The 20,896-nt window shown below is 43.1% G+C and overlaps 3 protein-coding genes across 8 annotated transcripts in view; 2 read left to right on the forward strand and 1 right to left on the reverse strand.

Moving 5' to 3' along the window:
• LOC109901330 (rho-associated protein kinase 2) overlaps window positions 1-9,248 on the forward strand; it is a 72,847-nt gene extending 63,599 nt beyond the window's left edge. The window contains exons 24-34 of one of the 6 annotated variants that reach the window (XR_004211865.1): window positions 96-190; window positions 1,322-1,513; window positions 3,277-3,448; window positions 3,771-4,001; window positions 4,652-4,719; window positions 5,012-5,100; window positions 5,364-5,442; window positions 5,589-5,859; window positions 6,006-6,318; window positions 6,835-6,928; window positions 8,448-9,248. Coding sequence is in view for 5 of the 6 variants with exons in the window: in XM_031836926.1 (XP_031692786.1) it covers window positions 96-190; window positions 1,322-1,513; window positions 3,277-3,448; window positions 3,771-4,001; window positions 4,652-4,719; window positions 5,012-5,100; window positions 5,364-5,442; window positions 5,589-5,859; window positions 6,006-6,318; window positions 7,688-7,790 (1,613 nt within the window). In the remaining variant the exon portion in view is untranslated. The other 5 variants (XM_031836926.1, XM_031836925.1, XM_031836929.1 and 2 more) reach the window with 5 other exon arrangements.
• Window positions 9,249-11,011: 1,763 nt separating this feature from the next.
• LOC109900543 (solute carrier family 66 member 3) lies at window positions 11,012-16,034 on the reverse strand. The gene is made up of 7 exons (XM_020496199.2): window positions 15,709-16,034; window positions 14,595-14,677; window positions 13,299-13,368; window positions 12,802-12,859; window positions 12,301-12,421; window positions 11,848-11,889; window positions 11,012-11,619 (listed from the first exon to the last, which is right to left on the reverse strand). The coding sequence occupies exons 1-7, from the start codon at window positions 15,870-15,872 to the stop codon at window positions 11,528-11,530; spliced, it is 630 nt and encodes a 209-aa protein (XP_020351788.1). The 5' UTR covers window positions 15,873-16,034; the 3' UTR covers window positions 11,012-11,527.
• Window positions 16,035-16,311: 277 nt separating this feature from the next.
• On the forward strand, window positions 16,312-18,361 carry LOC109900542 (leucine-rich alpha-2-glycoprotein). The gene is made up of 2 exons (XM_020496198.2): window positions 16,312-16,449; window positions 16,738-18,361. Exon 2 carries the CDS (start codon window positions 16,748-16,750, stop codon window positions 17,744-17,746), a length of 999 nt encoding a protein of 332 aa, XP_020351787.1. The 5' UTR covers window positions 16,312-16,449; window positions 16,738-16,747; the 3' UTR covers window positions 17,747-18,361.
• The last annotated feature ends 2,535 nt before the right edge of the window (window positions 18,362-20,896 follow it).

The following is a 20,896-nucleotide window of genomic DNA, read 5'->3' on the forward strand; positions in this document are numbered from 1 at the left end:
TATGAGAATGTTTAGTATTGGTTTGGTGATGCTGTGTGTTGTCCAAAACATTCCAGGGGTGTTGTGAGAATGTTTGGTATTGGTTTGGTCCACAGAGCTGCAGAAGGCCAGAGAGGACGAGAGACAGATGAACTGTGTGAAGATGTCCTTTGAGAAGCAGCTGCAGACGGAGAGAACGCTCAAGATTCAGGTGACAGACTGGGCGGATGAGACTGGGCGGATGAGACTGGACGGATGAGACTGGACAGATGAGACTGGACGGATGAGACTGGACGGATGAGACTGGACGGATGAGACTGGACGGATGAGACTGGACGGATGAGACTGGACGGATGAGACTGGACGGATGAGACTGGACGGATGAGACTGGACGGATGAGACTGGGCGGATGAGACTGGGCGGATGAGACTGGGCGGATGAGACTGGACAGATGTGTGTCACGTGTGAAATAGCTGGCTAGTGAGCGCTAGCAGCCATCTTGCGGTGACATCACCTGCCCTGAGACCTGTAGTAGCGTCACCCTAACCCTACTAAGACGATGTCTGTGTCTGAAGTCTATCTTGTCTACTACTTACTAAAACGACATCTTTACATTTTAGTCATTTAGCAGACGATCTTATCCAGAATGTGTTACAGTAGTAAGTTAAATACTGTGTACTAATAGTACTACATACTATTTAGAATGTACTGTTTAGTAAAAACAGATGAGGTACACAACAAATATCAACATACTAGGCTCATCCATACTGAGAATGCACAATTACATTGGTGGGAATCAATAGTTAATTTGGGTACAGCTCGTCATATCTGATTATCAGCTGTTCTTCCTCAATAGTGTGCAGTGAATTCTACTTGATGGAAATGAGTATATGACATCCTGGCATTTAAAGCATCGTCTTTCCCAAAATGTCACTTTCTATAAAATGTTATATTTTCACATACCCCAAATGCTTACTATTTAGACAGCAAGTATAGGTATTTGAACACTGCCCATGTTATTGGTAGGGTAATGGTTAGCATAAAACGCTAGCACCTGGAATACAAATTATGGTTTTGTTCATGTCCTGGGTTCAGCAGGACAGCGACAGAACTCCAATGTTACATGGTATGCATCTATTTGTTGATTTAATATATAGGGTCAGATGCCTAGTCCCGGACTAAAAGGCATACTCAATAGAGAATCTCCATTACATGTGTGTGTTTTGTTCCAGGACTAGGCTGAGAAACCAGCCCATAACGTGTTTTTCATTGAGAATATATATTGCAGTGTGCTGTTAATTACCATAATATATTGTGGACTGTATATGTACATGCCCACCAGGCGATCAACAAGCTGGCCGAGATCATGAACCGCAGGGAGACGTTGCGAACGGGTCACAACCGCGACGACACGCTGGACGTGCGCAGGAAGGAGAAGGAGAACAGGAAGCTGCAGCTGGAGCTGAGGTCAGAGAAGGAGAAACTCAACTCCACCATCATCAAGTACCAGAAAGAGATCAACGACATGCAGGCGGTCAGTCTAAAACACAACCTTATACTAACCATCACACAACCACTTTAACAGGCAGTCAGTCAGTACAACCAAACCACAACCTTATACTAACCATCACACAACCACTTTAACAGGCAGTCAGTCAGTACAACCAAACCACAGCCTTATACTAGCCATCACACAACCACAACCGTGTACTAACCAAAGCACAACCTTATACTAACCATAACCCAACCACTAACAGGCAGTCAGTCAGTCCAACCTAGTGCTGAGCGATTTAACCAACGTTTCGTAATTTGACCAATGTTTTTTTGTTTGTTTTGTGAGTCCAACGCAGCATTTGTCGAAAGAGAATTCAAGTCAAGAACTTTATGGGGGACGCTGAGCTGAAGGCAATTGTAGTTTTCAGTAAGCCAAATATTCAATCTACATGGCAATTAACTACAATGAACATAATCTGCCTAATTTTTCCGTCTCGGACAAGAGACAAATGTCCAAAATAAATCCAATGGGTGAACTTTGAACTTAAGCTTGTCGCCTGCCTTCCCGCCTTTGGTACAACGACTCCCATTGTTAAGCTGGAAACATGAGCATCTAGTCATTATATACAGATCAATTCAAGGGCTTTATTGGCATGGGAAACATGTGTTAACATTGCCAAAGCAAGTGAGGTAGATAATATATAAAGTGAATATATAAAGTGAAATAAACAATAAAAATGAACAGTAAACATTACACACACAGAAGTTTCAAAACAATAAAGACATTACAAATGTTATATATATATATATATACACAGTGTTTTAACAATGTACAAATGGTTAAAGGACACAATATAAAATAAATAAGCATAAATATGGGTTGTATTTACAATGGTGTTTGTTCTTCACTGGTTGCCCTTTTCTCGTGGCAACAGGTCACAAATCTTGCTGCTGTGATGGCACAGATCTCTGGACGGATGCACTTTTACGCCTGCAACATTAGGTTAGATGCACACAAATGAGGGAGGAATGTACACAACACAACAACGAGAAGGACAGAGACCGTTTGTGAAAGTATGTCTTATCTACTTTGGAAAAACTAGTCAAATGATTTTGTCAGACTGCTCTGCAGCATGCTTAGGCAGGCAATCTAAATAGGATGACTGAAGGCAGTACAGTATGGGGAACACAGAGATAACTGGCTGGTTGACTGCTACTGTCTGAGCAGCGATGAGATGATGACTGAGGAATGAAAAAGAATCAAGTTAATATAGTAATATACACAACTGAACAGTTTTTATTATTTCATAGTCATTTCCTATTTTTCTACTGATGTCTACTCAATGTGGACCTTTCAATGTTTTGGAAATTGAATGTTCACTATTTGTGGCTTTGGAATTTCCATTACAAAGCTCTAAAATCATTGTCATGTCATTATTTTAAATGCATTTAATGTTAAAAAATAAATATTGAAATCGAAAACCGTGATACTTTTTTAATAACGGAAACTACCTCAAAAAGCACTTATCGCTCAGCACTAGTCCGACCAAAACACAATCACAATGTTAAACTCAGCATCACACAACCACTTGCTGCTGTGAACATTTCACTGTGAGAGCATCTCACATGTTGTTGTTGTTGTTGTTGTTGTTGTTATTATTACTAGGTAGTGCTGTGGGGAATGAGGCCAGTTGGCTGTAATGACCTCCCACAATTACATCGATATGAAGACACCAGTAAATCTAACCTAACTGACATTCTAAATGTCTAAATTCAAAAGTGTGTGTGTATTTCCACCTCCAGGTGATATCAGACGAGAGCCAGGTGCACATTGAGCTGCAGATGGCCTTGGACAGTAAGGACAGTGACATCGAGCAGCTGCGCTGTCAGCTGACCTCTCTGAGCATCACCTCCATGGACTCCACTAGTTTCAGCAGTGGTAATGACCTGGACATGGACGACAGCGGTTACCCAGGTAACAACACTTTCAACACCCCTCACTTTAGCACCCGAGTCAAAACGCCGAGCACGTAGTAATTTAACACTAATTGTGAGTCAATCCTCCCCCATCTCTGTGCTGTCTCTTTCCACAGTATTTCTTCTCCTTTATCCTCCCCTATCTCTCTGTCTCAGCACAATGTCCCTCACACGTTTATTCCCCCTGTCACTATGGCCTTTCCCACCCCTTGTTTCACTATTCCTAAACCTCTGCTTTAAGATACACCTGTCATTCCTTATTCCTGCCTGTTTTCCCTTCATCCTTTTTCTCTATCTCTCTCTCTGTTGTGGCTGCGTAGTGCACATCACTCACTCCCAGACCTCTGAGTCCATGTCCTTCCACTACCAGCGCACGCAGAAATCTGTCAGCGTTGCCACCCGGCCCTCCTTCAGAGTATCTCACCCTCTCTTTGAGGATGAGGAGGAGGAGGAGGAGTATGAAGGAAATGACGGGCGGTTAGAACATGGCCGCCAACCTTTGGCCCTCACCTATGAGCAGCCGCCCCCAGAGCCTGACCGCAGTGGTGCAGGTGAACCCGCATGCTGGTTCAAAGTTCAAACACAATGCAGCTAGTTGCCAAAAATACGCACCTTCTCTCTCCCGCCTCGGCTGTCTGTCTAACACTACTGACAGTGGCTTTACTCAGCTGTGTGTCTAACACTACTGACAGTGGCTTTACAGTGCTACTAATACTGCCTGGTGTTTTGCAGCTGTGTGCGGAAAGTCGCAGCCTAACATTTTGTGGCCCCTGTTAACCTTGAGTTGACTCAAACAATACTATGTGGACTGTCCAGACATTGTTTGTCTTTTGGAATGGATCCAGTGTAGGGTTCCTGAGCTGTATCTGAAATGGCTCCCTATTCCTTATATAATGCACTTCTTTGACCCATAATGAGTGCAGCCCTGCTTTGTTTCAAGCACAATTAGTAGATGATACCAAAATACAATTGCAAGGAAGTCATGTAAAAAATGTTTATAGAGATAAATGAATTGGCTAAAGGGCATAATATGATGCACGCAACATGTTTGTTTTGACAACAGGGGTTTAACTTGTTGAGACAAAGTGTGCCGTGTGGATTGGCTCCTAACCTCCGCTACTTCTCTGCAGTATGGAATATACTGGAATAGTGTATTGCTCTTATTTGCTAATGTAATTCCCTTTTCCCTTATGCAAAACAGATACCAGGCTGGAGGGCTGGCTGTCACTTCCTGCCAAGAATACCAAGAGGTTTGGATGGGATAGAAAGGTATGCTGCTCCCTCTGGCTCCGCCTATCCTTCTGCTAATACAGTCCTGGGTACTAATAGTATTTGAAATGCTTTATCTGCGATCGATTGAGCTATCCTGGCTCAATGGGAACAAGTGGAATAGTCCCAAAAGTGTAAACGATGTCCATTTAACACTCCGGGCAGGCTCAATCAAACACTCTAAAGTATTCAAAAGAAAACAAACACTATTTGAACCCATGTCTACAGATGTTGATATTTCCCCAGCATTTGAGATGATAAAGTGTGACTGTTCTCTCTCTCTCTCTGACAGTATGTGGTAGTGAGCAGTAAGAAGATTCTGTTCTACAACAGTGAGATGGACCGAGAGCAGTCCAACCCCTTCATGATCCTAGACATCAAGTGAGTGAAGACATCCACATTCTTATGTGGCTCTGTCTGCTCCCAAATGGCACCCTGTTCCCTATATATTGAACTACTTTCAACTAGGGCCCATAGTGCACTGGTTTTAACTAGAGACCTATGTAGCTAATAGGGTGCTATTTGAGACGAAGCCTCTGTTTTCGTCTCATGAATTCCTATGGCCTCTGCTGATAGAGACCAATTGCTTGTATTGCAATGCCTATCATAACCTTGTTCATAACCTTGTTCTTTCCTCCTTGCAGTAAGCTGTTCCACATCCGACCGGTCACTCAGACAGACGTGTACCGCGCTGACGTCAAAGAAATCCCCCGGATATTCCAGGTAACATAACTCCGACACAAAGTTGAGCCAAGCTGTCCTGGACTAGTTTTACATTCCTCTGTTTTGAGCAGTAGAAAAACTGTTAATGGTGAATTTCACTTCTCTCATCCCTCTCTTTTCTGTCTTCCCTTTCTTCCCCCTCACAGATTCTGTACGCCAACGAGGGCGAGAGCAAGCGGGAGCAAGAGTTTGCGGCGGAGCCCCTAACGCTGACAGGCGAGCGCTCGTCCTTCGCCAGGCACAAGGGTCACGAGTTCATCCCCACGTTCTACCACCTGCCGTCGAGCTGCGAGGCATGCACGCGACCTCTGTGGAACGTGTTCAAGCCGCCGCCCGCGCTGGAGTGCCGCCGCTGCCACACCAAGTGCCACAAGGACCACCTAGACCGGAAGGAGGAGGTCATCGCCCCCTGCAGGGGTCAGTAGAGGGCAAAGGTCACATCTTGTTGGGCCGTGGTTCAAATACTCCACTAGTATTGTTAACCAATGTACAGCACAGTTCATAATGGTTTTTCTACCTGTTTTAGAGTGTATTGACTAACCTTAACCCTCGTCTCTCCTCAGTAAACTATGACATGTCCACGGCCAAAGACCTGCTCCTATTGGCCGGCTCTCAGACAGAGCAGAAGAGATGGGTCAGCCAGCTAATCAAACGCATCCCCCGGAAACACCCCACCCCTAGCCCCGCCCCCAATGCAGCCTCTGCTGCCCAAGCCCCCGAGCCACCCTCTCGCTCCTCCCCAGAAACCTCCCCACAAGCCTCCCCCCGCAACACCCCACAACGCTCCCCCCCCCGCAACTCCCCTAGCCTTTCCTACCGCGGAGCCATCAAGGTCCAGCCCAGCCGCCAGAAGACTCAGCTCGAAGGGAAGCCCAGGTGAGACTATGGGTGGGGTTTGACTAGGAACTGGAAATCTTTCAAATGTTGTGTAGTGTAGGAGTGTACTTGTCAGACTATTCATTCTAGGAACTTTCCACAGTAATCACATAATGGTTTATGTTACTTATCTTTTAGACCAGAGTCATCTTGCTTAGCTTCATGCCAGTTTATGAGCTAATAAGTAACTTATCTTATAAACAAATCTGCAATCATGGCATAATGTTCTTGCTGTTGCTTGAGTCTTTTATGGACAATACTTATTCCAAACTGTCACAACTCTATGTGCCGGTTTCCCAGACAAAGATTATGCCTAGTCCTGGACTTACACACACTTTCAACACTATACCTTCACAAATAACCAAAGCCAAGTCGGTGTCATCAGTGTGAGGTCCATCATTCACCTTAGCAATGAATACGAAGGGTGTAGAAAGCCTCAGAATGCTGGAAAACTCATTTACTCACATGCTCAGCTAGCTCCTAACTCACTCTCTTCCACTGGCCACTTCCCTTTAGTGCTGGCCCCATGCTCAGAATCATCCTCCACTGACACTTGACTCCTCACCTTTGAACCCCCCCATCATACTAGTGCTAATCACTCTGCTAGACTGTAAGTAGCAGACCCCAGTCAGTATTGTGTGTGACTGTCAGTCTGCTGCACTGCCTGCCATGTCATCTCCACTAGCCACTCCCTCTCTCAGCCGCTCATCCATGTCATCTCTACTAACCACTCCCTCTCTCAGCCGCTCATCCATGTCATCTCTACTAACCACTCCCTCTCTCAGCCGCTCATCCATGTCATCTCTACTAACCACTCCCTCTCTCAGCCGCTCATCCATGTCATTTCTACTAACCACTCCCTCTCTCAGCCGCTCATCCATGTCATCTCTACTAACCACTCCCTCTCTCAGCCGCTCATCCATGTCATTTCTACTAACCACTCCCTCTCTCAGCCGCTCATCCATGTCATCTCTACTAACCACTCCCTCTCTCAGCCGCTCATCCATGTCATCTCTACTAACCACTCCCTCTCTCAGCCGCTCATCCATGTCATCTCTACTAACCACTCCCTCTCTCAGCCGCTCCTCCACCCTCTGCCTCATATCATGCATTTCAAGTAACTGTACAGGGCTGACCCCATGTCCCAATTCTCTACCGTTCTCTATCTAGGAGTGAACTGGATTGGTGTGTATATGGGCTGAACTAGGGAGTTTGCACCATATTTCTTACACCAGTCTTTTTCAATCCATGAAAGTGTACAGTTAGGGCAGAAGGGTAGAGAATCAGGAATTGCTCACTGTAGTGTCTGACTAAAACATGGACTGCAGGCCATGGACTGACACCAGGGGGACTCCCTCTACCGTTTCAGATTGCTTGTTGATTTTGAAAGCCTGAAGGACTGGAGTTGGTCGTTGGAGGATGTCGATGATGATGATGATGATGATGATGATGATGATATGTTCGGCTTCTGAGGAAGTGAGGGGTAACTTCAGCAGTGGCTGCTGGGAAATTGAGTTTTTGTTGAGGCCTGATGCATGTGTGGCTCCATTGGTAAGAGCATGGCACCTCAGTCGTAGGTTCAATTCTGAGAGGGATAACAGACAAAAAATGTATGCACTCACTGTACTGTAGGTCGCTTTGGATACAAGTGTCTACTAAATAGCATACCGGTATTATCACTATTATGCATGTTTTGTGTGATTTCAATAGGGGCATTTAACAGAATTGATTGCCAGTAATGGTTGGGTTGTGTAGAGCTTTCTGATGGGAGTCACTGAGTTGGACATTCACTACAATATGATGATAATATCTGCTGAAGAACCCACCACAGTCAGTGTTCTGCTGAAGAACCCACCACAGTCAGTGTTCTGCTGAAGAACCCACCACAGTCAGTGTTCTGCTGAAGAACCCACCACAGTCAGTGTTAATGTGCGTTTGAGTTGTCAGAGAAGTTGTCAACAAATCTTTGTTTCGTTGCATGCTGTGTGCTGCTAGTTTGTGGTGGTGATGGCTGGTGTTTTGTTAGCTGTTTGTTGTCTGTATGGGTTTTTGCACGCACTCTTTGTGTGCGTAATCCGACTTCATCTAGCAAAATGCCATATGAATTCATTTATTTTCTCTCTTCACAGTTTACCTCTATGATACAAAGATGTGCTGAATCCTCTCACATCATGTGGACTGGAGCCTGAACACAGTGGAACCTATACATCTACTTTGCCTTTTCAGAGACAAAGGCAGTGTCTCAAATGGGGCCCTATTCCCTATATAAGTGCACAACTTTTGACCAGGGCCCATATGGTTCTGGTCAGAAGTAGTTGCACTATATAGGGAGTAAGGTGCCATTTTGGATTCAACCAAAGACTGCAAAACGCCAGATATTTTAGGGAAAGAGGGTCAGGTTAACGTTGCATTCATGTAAGGACTGCAGTCGGACTTGCATATGTCTCAGTTAACCAAATGGTTTCACCTTCTGCCTTCTACAGTATAGCCTGGTCCTAGATCCATTTGTGCCGTCTTGCCAACTCCATTGCTGTGCTGTTGTCATGCCAATGGCAAGACGGCACAAACGGATCTGGCACCAGGCTTCATACACTATGCATGTCATGGCAAATTTGTACAATTCCATGATTTCATGGATCGAGAAAATGAAATACTTTGCAGGTCGCTCTAAAACTGCCTTATTTTATAAATGTCATGATGAAATACATACAGACCTAGCCATAGATTTGCCTGTGTCTTTACATGCCTGGGTGATCCTCATAAGCTATATAATTAGATGGGTCTGTATTAGGTGTGTGTATATATTTAGGAATACGTGTTCTGTCAGTGTATTATTGCCACAAAGATACAGTACAGGTCAAAAGTTTGGACACCTACTTATTCAAGGGTTTTAATTTGTACTATTTTCTACATTGTAGAATAATAGTAAAGACATCAAAACTATCAAATAAAACATGGAATCATGTAGTAACCAAAAAAGTGTCAAAAAAATCTAAATATATTTTATATTTAAGACTCTTTAAAGTAGCCACCCTTTGCCTTGATGACAGCTTTGCACACTCTTGGGCATTCTCTCAACCAGTTTCACCTGGAATGCTTTTCCAACAGTCTTGAAGGAGTTCCCACATATGCTGGGCATTTTTACGGTCCAACTCATCCCAAACCATCTCAATTGGGTTGAGGTCAGGTGATTGTGGAACCCAGGTCATCTGACGCAGCACTCCATCACTCTCCTTCTTGGTCAAATAGAACTTACACAACCTGGAGGTGTAAGAATGATAATGTAAAAATGATAATCCCACTAAGTGCAAACCGGATGGGATGGCGTATCACTGCAGAATGCTGTGGTAGCCATGCTGGTTAAGTGTGCCTTGAATTCTAAATAAGTCACTGACAGTGTCACCAGCAAAGCACCACCACACAACCTCCTCCATGCTTCATGGTGGGAACCACACATGCGGAGATCGCAAAATTTGGACTTATCAGACCAAAGGACCGATTTCCACCGGTCTAATGTCCATTGCTCGTGTTTCTTGGCCCAAGGAAGTTTATTTTTCTTATTGGTGTCCTTTAGTAGTGGTTAATTTGCAACAATTCAACCATGAAGGCCTGATTCACTAGTCTCTGAACAGTTGATGTTGAGATGTCTGTTACTTGAACTCTGAAGCATTTTTTGGGGCTGCAATATCTGAGGCTGGTAACTCTAAGGAACTTATCCTCTGCAGCAGAGGTAACTCTGGGTCTTCCTTTCCTGTGGCGGTTCTCATGAGAGCCAGTTTCATCATAGTGCTTGATGGTTTTTAAGACTGCACTTGAAGATACTTTCAAAGTTCTTGAAATGTTCTGCATTGACTGACCTTCATGTCTTAAAGTAATGATGGACTGCTGTTTCTCTTTGCTTATTTGAGCTGTTCTTGCCATAATATAGACTTGGTCTTTTACTAAATAGGGCTATCTTTTGTATACCTTGTCACAGCACAACTGATTGGCTCAGAAGGAAAGAAATTCCACAAATTAACTTTTAACAAGGCACACCTGTTAATTGAAATGCATTCCAGGTGACTACCTCATGAAGCTGGTTGAGAGAATGCCAAGTGTGCAAAGCTGTCATCAAGGCAAAGGGTGGCTACTTTGAAGAATCTCAAATATAAAATATATTTTCAAATGTTTAACACTTTCTTGGTTACTACATGATTCCATGTGTTATTTCATAGTTTTGATGTCTTCACTATTATACTACAATGTATGAAAAAAGTTTTAATGAATAAAAACCCTTGAATTAGTAGGTGTGTCCAAACTTTTGACTGGTACCGTATGTGATAGTTTTATTTTTACGAAAACTAAATATTTCACTGCACATATTTCTCCCTGTAATGTTACAAGATAGGCTATGTATAAAAAATATAATTTAAAGTGTGAAATCTGAGTTTAGTCTACAATTGATACTTAGATGAGTGTATTACTTCATTCAAATCATGTTACATTATCAGAGTAAAGTGTTTGTAGCCTAGTCCCAGTTCTGTTTGTGCTGTCTTGTCAACAACACCAACCAAAGGGGCAAAACGGCACAAATGGATCTGGAAACAAGCTAAAGTGTTTGTCTTTATGACCGAATAAGGTGAACCATGAAGTACAATATGGGAATATTCTTCCACAGTCGCCCCAATGGACGCTGATCCTGGGTCAGTTTTTAATTTAACCCACTAATGGTTACGATTAGGATTGGGGGAGGGGAAGCTATTCCTAGATCTGTACCTAGAGAAGACTTCACCCCCGGAGTTTCTCGTCATCAGTTTTCAGGCTTCAGTAAACAATGCTGACCATCAGACAGAACTGGAACAATATATTCAATTTATGTTCTATATCACTGCCCGTCTACTACATGGCTTGTTAGAAAAAATCTGAATAAATACTGTACTCGATAAGACAGTGAATATTCTTTATTATGTGTTTTACTTGTATTGCACATAATTTTGGAGAATTTAAGACTTTTTCTTCCTAAGGGTTACTTCAATACCATGTTCTGGGACCAAAAGACCAGTGGATAAGACCTTGTTTGTGGTTTCACAAGTCAGACATTGTGCAAGTGAAAATGCTAGTTTTCTTTATAGGACAGTCCAGTTTTAAGTCCAGTTAGTCCCTTCATGTGTTCTTCTGTTTGCTGCCTGAAGAATATGACTCAGATGACTGACAGACTCATCTCCAAAGCTCATTCCACCTTTTTGACATCTCTTCTGTAGTGGAATATCATGGCCAGCACAAATCCATTGAGCGATGACAAGACCGCGAACCGGGTGAGAACTGGAAGAATCAAAGAACCAAAGGCCACAAACTGATCACTGTGAGCTCACTTCCTAATGTTTATAACTTCTGTTGAACTTTCAGAAAAGTGATCTATTTCATCGAAGCCATAGAGTTGGGTAGAGGACCCACTTGGCCTAAAACCCTTTTTCAGCAAAAGTATGAAATGAGCTCTAGTACATCTCTATGGACTAAGATCACATGGTGAGGCAGGCAGTAGATACTGACCTTGTATGTCTGCTGTTGTCATAATTGTAGTGAACATCCTCGCTGAAACACAGAGGATTTGAGTGTAAAAACATAGACGCACAAACAAACCCTCGAAACAGTCAATGATATCTCCATTACTGTATTAAAGGGACAGTTCACCCAAATTACAAAAGGGTGAAATATCCCTTTAAACATTCAGACCCCCACAATACAAAATGACCAATGGAAGAGGCCTACTGTTCTAGTACCAAACTGGCGGTCAGATTCTCTACTCTTCAACCTGAAGTGTCCACCTGTTCACTCCTCATGGATTTAAAAGCAGTGGATTGGATGTAAGTATTGGGAGTTTCCATCATTTCCTTACACCAATCCATTCTTTGTAAATACATGAAGGGGTGTGAACAAGTGCACACTTTGAATGGTAGAGGAATTGGACCACAGTCTCTTCCCCTCCCTTGGCTTGGTACTCACCCAAGCAGGTGTAGCAGGATATGCTCCAGGCGAGGGCACTGACCCCGGAGGAGTCCTTGGACTGGTACAGGCACTGGGCAGAGGCAAACTTACTGCTGGCACTGATTAAGGTACAGAGGCTCTGAAGGGGTAGAAACAGGACCAAGAACAGACATGAAGATTATTATTTTATTTTTACCTTTATTTTACCAGGCAGGTCAATTAAGAACACATTTGTATTTACAATGACAGCCTGATTTAAGCCCCACTGGGTAAGAACGGAGGGAAGATCTGTCCTAACGCACCTGATTCAACTAAGGGCTTGATGATTGGATGATTGTGTTGGTCTGGAACAAAAGCCTGCACACCCACTGTGGGCCCTCAGAAACAGGATTAAGGCCTATACACAAGTCACCTAACAGCTGGATGATTTCTGGAGCATCTATATAGGCCTTATAAACAGTTTATGAATCCTTCACTAAGCCTTACAAGTTGTAGTTTCTTTAAACATGCTATACTTACCATAGCCAGATCAATGATCCAATCTTGTAGTGTGACAAGTTTCCATCCCCCTACAAATCTAGAGTGGAACATTAAAGACTACAACAGCTGACAGTGAGCAATGTTTGTCATTTCTCAGTGATTGGTTAGGATTGTCAAAGTCAGCCGCTTGTACTCAGTGATTGGTTAAGGTTGTCATGAGTCAGCCGCTTATACTCAGTGATTGGTTAGGGTTGTCATGCGAGTCAGACGCTTGTACTCAGTGATTGGTTACGGTTGTCATGAGAGTCAGACGCTTGTACTCAGTGATTGGTTACGGTTGCCATGAGAGTCAAAGGCTTGTACTGACTCCCTCCCCTTCAATTAAAACGCAATCGCCCTCAGAAAAACACGCATAGCATACACGCTCTCACATCGCTCACCCCTTTCAGTGGTCTTTAATGTATAATTGTGTCTGTGAAAGATTGTAATCGGTCAAATCTACCTGAGCATCTGCATTCTGATTGGGTGGAGGATACAGTGCAATGTAGATCAAGCTGTGCTTGGCTTTCCCATTGTAATAGAGGATGAGCAGAAGCAGGACGGTGTCTAAAACAAAAATACACTGTGCTTCAATTTACACCTCTTAGTTAATACAACAGACTTGTTAAAGGGGGATTTCAGTAGTTAATGTTAGATGATTCTTCACCCTGTAACTAGTCTATGGGAAGGATAAAAAGTCATCCATGGTTCAGATTTCATTAAACTGCCTCTACAAACGTCTGCTAACTTTAGCCACTTCTAGCTGGCTATCAATGGTATAGTGTCAACCGTGACAATTTTCTAAATATCATGGCCAAACCAACTGAATTATTTGACATTAAAGACGACATTTGTAACATTGCACAGTTGCCCGTATTACTCCCATAGAGTTTTAGCTAGCTGTGGCTAAAGTTAGCTTAAGTTAGTTTGTATAGGCTGTTAAGGATCGGTTTTTGACTAAAATGATATAACCAAATCTAACTGCCTGTAGCTCAGGACCTGAAGCAAGGATATGCATATTCTTGATACCATTTGAAAGGAAACACTTTGTTGTTTGTGGAAATGTGAAATGAATGTAGGATAATATAACACATTAGATCTGGTAAAAGATAATACAAAGAAAAAAACATGCTTTTTAAAATATTTTTTAAATCTTCTTTGAAATGCAAGAGAAAGGCCACAGTGTATTATTCCAGTTTAGGTGCAGTTAGATTTTGGCAACTAGATGTCAGCAGTGTATGTGCAAAGTTTTAGACTGATCCAATGAACCATTGCATTGCTGTTCAAAATGTTGTTTCAAGTCTACCCAAATGTGCCTAATTGGTTTATTAATATATTTTGAAGTTCATAACTGTGCACTCTCCTCAAACAATAGCATGGTATTATTTCACTGTAATAGATAGTGTAAATTGGACAGTGCAGTTCGATTAATGAGAATGTAAGCTTCTGCCCATATCAGATATGTCTATGTCCTGGGAAATGTTGTTGTTACTTACAGCCTCATGCTAATCACATTAGCGCACATTAGCTATTTTTTAAGAAAAACTAACCCCGGATTACAGTTTCTCCTGGTCCATATACTTTCAAGATGAAAAAACATTAACATCAAGTTGTAAAATACTGAAGTTCACCTTTAAGGATCTTCTTCTCTGTCACACACACAATGCTCTATTTATATATATTTCACTCAGAACACACACACACACAGGAAGAACACCCTTTCATGACTCGTGCCATGATGGGGGCTAGGCACGAATCATTGCACATGATAGCATGATCTTGTGCAACATCACCTTGGGCAATGAGTATCGGGTACTCCAGGAACGTGGAAGATGGTGCAGCATGGTGAATCTGGTAGGTGACAAACACGACATATCTGGAATGGAAGGACATGCAGACAGACAGGCAGACGGACACAGAGGGACAGACAGACAGAGAGAGAGGCAGGCAGACAGACAGTGGATTCATTTAGATGCCAGTACCAGCAGAGTGACCAGACACACAGGCTGCATGTATGCCAACACACTAAATCACAAAACTGTACTGCAGGGAATTAGGATTAGGGGAGTCTGATTTCTGTAGTATGTTGTACTGTAGTGAAGTCATGAGGTTGTCCCGACCTGGCCTTGAACCCGGGACATTTAGACTGTCAACCCAACACCTTAGCTATTACATCTGAATCCGAATCTCTTGACAAGGTAGCTAGGTGTTGGGTTAGGAGTCGCCCTTGCCTTTACCATGCTGCCAACTGACACCCTGGTTCCCCTCGCTCCTTTCTCCCAAAGTCAGATGCTCCCCATCAGTCTGTACCCCATCCATTTCCAGTTGACATTTACCAGTGGGTCGAGTGACAGTGTAATGGGGCACCACAGCTGCAGCCGAGCTATACTGAGACCAGTACAGTATAGAATGCCTAGTTTAAGCCCCTCTTCCCCTACATGTCGCTTCAAAGTTAATGAAAGCTGAGGAAGAGTTCAGGGGGGATCAAAGTTATTTCAGAAGGTAGGTATAGCATCTGGAAACGTTATCGGAAATGCATCTTTGATGAGTTATAGTCCTATATCTCATGAAGTATGCTTTAGAAGAAATACATTGAATGTCATATGCTGTTCCTACTCAGAGGAGATGAGATGTTTCAAACCACTTGACATTAATTTAGTAGTTGATGGTGTAACCTGTTTTCTAGTTGGTTAATAGCAAAACAGCCATCACTAGTTATTACAAAAACATCGAAATGTACTAGAGCCCCCCCCCCCCCCAAACAAAAATAAAACCCTTTGTTTTTATGTCTCAATTTATCCGTGCAAATTAGACTATGTATGCTTAAGTTTTACATACATGTACCAATAGGCTAGTCTGAAACACAGCTATGTGAGTACAGACGTGTGGAGATGTCCCTTAACTTACCCAGTCAACTCCAACAGCAAGCCCTTCAGGCTGAATCCCTTGGAAGACTTCGCTCTTGCTACGAGAACAATCGACGGGATTTTAGACACTAAACACAAGCAGAATGTACTATAATTTAACAAGTGTAACAAAATGTTCGAGTCGTCTACGGGTGACGTTAGCATATTGTCTTGGTATTGGGTAAAAAATAATGATACTTGTAGTCTCCAATCACTCCTGTTAGTTGCCGGATTGACTTGACAGCGTGTAGTAAGTCTACCAGAGAGAATTGGACAGGTGGCTGAGCATTTTTCCAGTATATTACTTCAAGCAATAACCTTTTGGCCATCACATAGTGAGCGTTGAAGTGCGCCCCCGAATTTGTATGGCTTGTATTTCAAAGAAGCGTTATATTACATTACATGGATGACAAACTATACAGTTACAACAGTAGCCTATATACTGTATGTTTAGTTATAGGTGTGCCTGCCTATATGATGGTCAGTGAGTTTGAAAAACGTGAAAGAAATATGACACAGATGAATGTAGGCCTATTTCTCCAAAGGTTTGTGATTCACTTTTGGAACTGTTTGTTCCCGCCAAGTGCTGATCGCTCATTATTTACTCAATGATTAATGATTGTAGGACAGGCTATCCACCTTCCTAATTCCCGTCTACAATGTTGAAACCATTCTGACTGGACGATACAAAACAGGAGCTGGTATAATTTACAGCATCATCTTAGACTATTATAAAACCAGGGTAAGTGAAACTTCAAAGATCTTTTTATTGATCAATATTCTCATAGTTTTGGACAGAAGCCTAAGGACATGTCTTTAGCCTATACTAGTGATCTAAGCACTGAGAAATGTAACCTACTGTAGTTGGAAATATCCACATTTAATGTAATCAAATAAATTATTTACACTTGTAATAACATTATAGGCACAGCACTTTAGCAATTGCATTTTAATTGCTAAGCAATTTTAATTTCCCGAAAGGAGAATAACTAACATTTATGAGCATTCCTCTCTCTTTTCCCTTGCTCAGTGCCTAAGTGATGAAGATCTGGTTTCTCCTTCCTCTCCTGTTTCTGGCATGTTGTTGCCATGGCACCTTCTCTTGCCCAGCCCTTTGCAAATGCTACATATCCCCAAGAAAAACAGAGGTGGTCTGTAATGAAGTCCCCCTCACCCAGTTCCCCTCCTACGGTCTTCCAAGCAACACAACCTCCCTCACCATCCAGTTCACCAACATCAGCTCCATCTCAGAACAGCACCTGAGAGCTACACCCCTTCTACAGGAGCTCTACCTGTACAACAACAACCTGAGCACCCTTCCCTCAGATCTCTTCAGGGGTGTCCCTCACCTGTTCTCGGTGGCTCTCTCGGGTAACGCATTGGATCAGCTTCCCGCCAATGTCTTCAGCCACGCTCCACTGCGTGACCTGGTGCTGAAGAACAACCTGATCAGCAGTGCGGATGCTAATTGGCTCCCTGACAACAGTAACCTCACCTGGCTGGACCTGTCAGGGAACCGTTTGACGGCCGTACCCACAGCCCTGTTCCAGAAACTACGCCACCTGAAGAACCTTGACCTCTCACATAACCACCTGGAGAAGCTCCCGCCAAATTCGTTACACCCTCTGACCAAACTGGAGAGGCTGACGCTGGAGGGGAACAAACTCAGCACCCTGGACGTGTCTACCTTCAGTAACAACCTCAACCTGACACACCTGTTTCTTCTGGAGAACCGGCTTGGACAACTGCCACCAACCCTGTTCCATGGCCTCCCAAACCTGGCGCACCTGAGTCTGGATGATAACCTGCTGAGCCACATCCCTCCTGGTCTGCTGGACCAACTTCACTCCATTGATGAGCAGGGGTTGGACCTCACGGTGAACCCTTGGGTGTGCGATGGCAAGGTGGAGTACCTATGGAGGTGGCTGCAGAAGAACCAGAAGAAAGCTTTCCTGGCCGATGACATCAGGTGTGCCAGACCTGAGTCTCTGAAGGAACGATCAGTTATGTCACTAACTGACAGTGAGCTAGGACTCTGATCCATCAAACCTTTTTCACTCAGATTATGAATTATCAGTTTTAAATGACTTATCTTGGTGTCCTATCCTTGCTCTCTAGCACCTTAGTCTGTCAGAAAGGGGTATAAATACCCCACCAACTGGCCCCACGTCTTGACTGAATAATATGCCTATTAAATAATGATGTATTAAGTCAAATTGTTGTAAAAGTAGTCAGATGTTAAAGACTTAATTAAACACGTACTGATATTAATCTCTGAACATAACTGAAGGAAATGCAAACAACAGGCCACCGCAGTCTCTTTGTTCACATCAACAATTTATATTTGACCTGTTAAATATTACCAAAATTGTCATGCCCTGACCTTAGAGCCTTTTCTATTCTCTATTTGGTTAGGTCAGGGTGTGACTTGGATGGGCAAATCTATGTTTCTATTTCTTTGTTGGCCTAGTATGGTTCCCAATCACAGGCAGCTGTTTATCGTTGACTCTGATTAGGGATCATACTTAGGCAGACCTTTTTCCCACCTTCAGTTGCGGGATCTTGATTTGGTTAGTTCCTGTATAGCCTGCATAAGTTTACGGTCGGGTTGTATTTTTGGTGTTCATTTGAAATAAAAGTAAGATGTTCTCCTACCACGCTGCACCTTGGTCTCATTCCAACAACGAACGTAACAAAAATAGCTATAACGGTTTTCTTTAGGTGAAGTAGAGGGGGACCAAAATGCAGCGTGATTGTTTTTTAATGAAGAAAACTATACATGAATAAACTAACAAAAACAATACATGTGCGAAAACCTAAACAGCCTATCTGGTGACAACAAAGACAGGAACAATCACCCACGAAACACTCAAAAGAATATGGCTGCCTAAATATGGTTCCCAATCAGAGACAACGATAAACACCTGCCTCTGATTGAGAACTACTCCAGACAGCCATAGACTATGCTAGATACCCCCACTAAGCCACAAAACCAATACCTAACAAAACCCCAAGACAAAACACACCACAATAAACCCATGTCACACCCTGGCCTGACCAAAATAATAAAGAAAACACAAAATACTAAGACCAGGGGCCTGTTGCACAAAAGTAGAATTAAGACATCCGGGATAAATGACTCAGCTGAGCTCAATGAAGCCAAAACATGTGCGTCCAGGCTTAATTGGTTGCACAAAGACCAAGCCAGGATGAGCAGACACGGATTCATTAAACCAGGTGAAACCAATCCTGGATAGGTGCGCGCTCACGGCTCACTCAAATAGACCCCGCCACAGATCACAGATTAACTGATTTACCATGGCAACTAGAGCCGCGTACTTTTCCCCGTCGGAAGCACAAATCCTCATGGAGGCATACGAGGAGGTAAAAGATATAATTAAGAAGAAAGGCAACACCGCCACAGTGATAAAGCAAAGAGAAAAAGCGTGGCAAAGTATTGCAGACCGCCTGAATGCGTAAGTAGTGCACAAATACACACTCACCGCTCCGCTGAAACATCACAATTACAATTCAAATATTTAATTCACATCTCCAAAAATGCAGTTGTACTGTAATTATGAAACGGTTACATTTTTTATTGAAATGCACTGCAGATATGAGTGAAATTGTGTAAAGTAACTCCATCACACTGTATAAAGCTATGATAAATTTTTTGATATTTTTACTGAAAACAAGACAAAAATACCAAGTAATTTTTTGCAGTGTGACTCCATTAAATGTGTGTGTGTGTGTGTGTGTGTGTGTGTGTGTGTGTGTAGATTAAACATGAACGGGCCAAAACGGACATGGCAGCAGGTCAAAATCAAATACAAGAACATTCTGCAGAATGGTATGGTCCCTGACTAATATTTAACAAAGCACAAGCATATATTGTACCCAGAAGGTGCCTGCTCACACATTGTCTGTACTGTTTTAGCAGTGAAAAAGAATACCCACAGACAAGGCACGGGTGGTGGGTCACCAAAGGCTGACCTTACCCCAGCAGAGGACATGGCCTTGGAGCTAAATAAAGGCAGGCCCGTCTTAGAGGGGATCCCTGGGGGGAAAGAGACGAGCATAGGTTCCTCCCAAGATGCCACCCGCTTCATTCAAGGTATGTCCTTCCATCTCTACATGGGATACAACCACATTCATATTGAATCAATTTGGACTGTCTGACTTTGGTTTACCTATTGCCTTGCAGTGTCTGGCAGCACTGTGTTCCTGTTAGAGCCACCAGCACAAGCACCAGACTATGCTGATCCAGTGAGTACTCCATCAAAGGCATACTGTAGGCCTGGCATGTCTTGTCTACTAGCTTCAATATGAATCCGATTAAATGTGATAGGGTGAAGGCCCCAGTGCAGCAGCAACAGCACATGATGATGAGGAGGAGACCATCTCTCTGGATTCCAGAAGGCATGAGGTATCATGTTAAGACTGTGAAAGTACTATTTACTCTACAATGGTGAGGAGTCCTCATCAAAATCAAAAAATCTAATTTCTTTTACAGGACCCAGATGCTATACAGTGGGAAAACCAGCCTGGCAACATAGTGCGTATTAATAAAAGGACACCACATCCTGCCAAATTCCAGCTGCGCTAATTGTATTGTGTTCACAGAGCTCACAAGCTATCAGAAAGTTGTATGGCAACCACCTCCGGCGCCAAATAGAACTGGCAGACATAGACATTCAGTACAAGAAGAAAAAGAGGGAAAATCTTGCACTGGAGTTCGAAATAAAAAAGAGGACAATTAGGAAACTGGACCTTGAAATAAAAAAACTTGAGAGGGAGGTGAGATATGCCTTCAATGTACACTGTATGCTAACTGTAACACAAATGTATTAATCATTATTTTTCTTTCCTCCCCCAGCTCCAAGAAGATGACACAGCTCAAAATAAAAATTAGGTATATTCTCGTAAAGTCAAGTGAGCCATGACATATGAGCTCTTATTGTGAGCACACAGGACGGTGGCATCTTTCTAAGTTTTTTTTAATTTTCCCAGCAATCAGTACAACCAAGTCATCGTTATAAGGCATCGCCCTCTTTTGCCCACCCCCCCAGCACCAGGTGTGGCCACTAGCCTATATGAAGGCCCAAAATTGTGTGTTCCTTTCTGCTCTGACAATGGCATGCCCATTCGTGCGAGATGTGGTGGATGAAGAAGCACTTGTGCTGAGGAGA

Source organism: Oncorhynchus kisutch, linkage group LG12 (assembly GCF_002021735.2).
Source record: "Oncorhynchus kisutch isolate 150728-3 linkage group LG12, Okis_V2, whole genome shotgun sequence".
Classification (NCBI taxonomy): domain Eukaryota; kingdom Metazoa; phylum Chordata; class Actinopteri; order Salmoniformes; family Salmonidae; genus Oncorhynchus; species Oncorhynchus kisutch.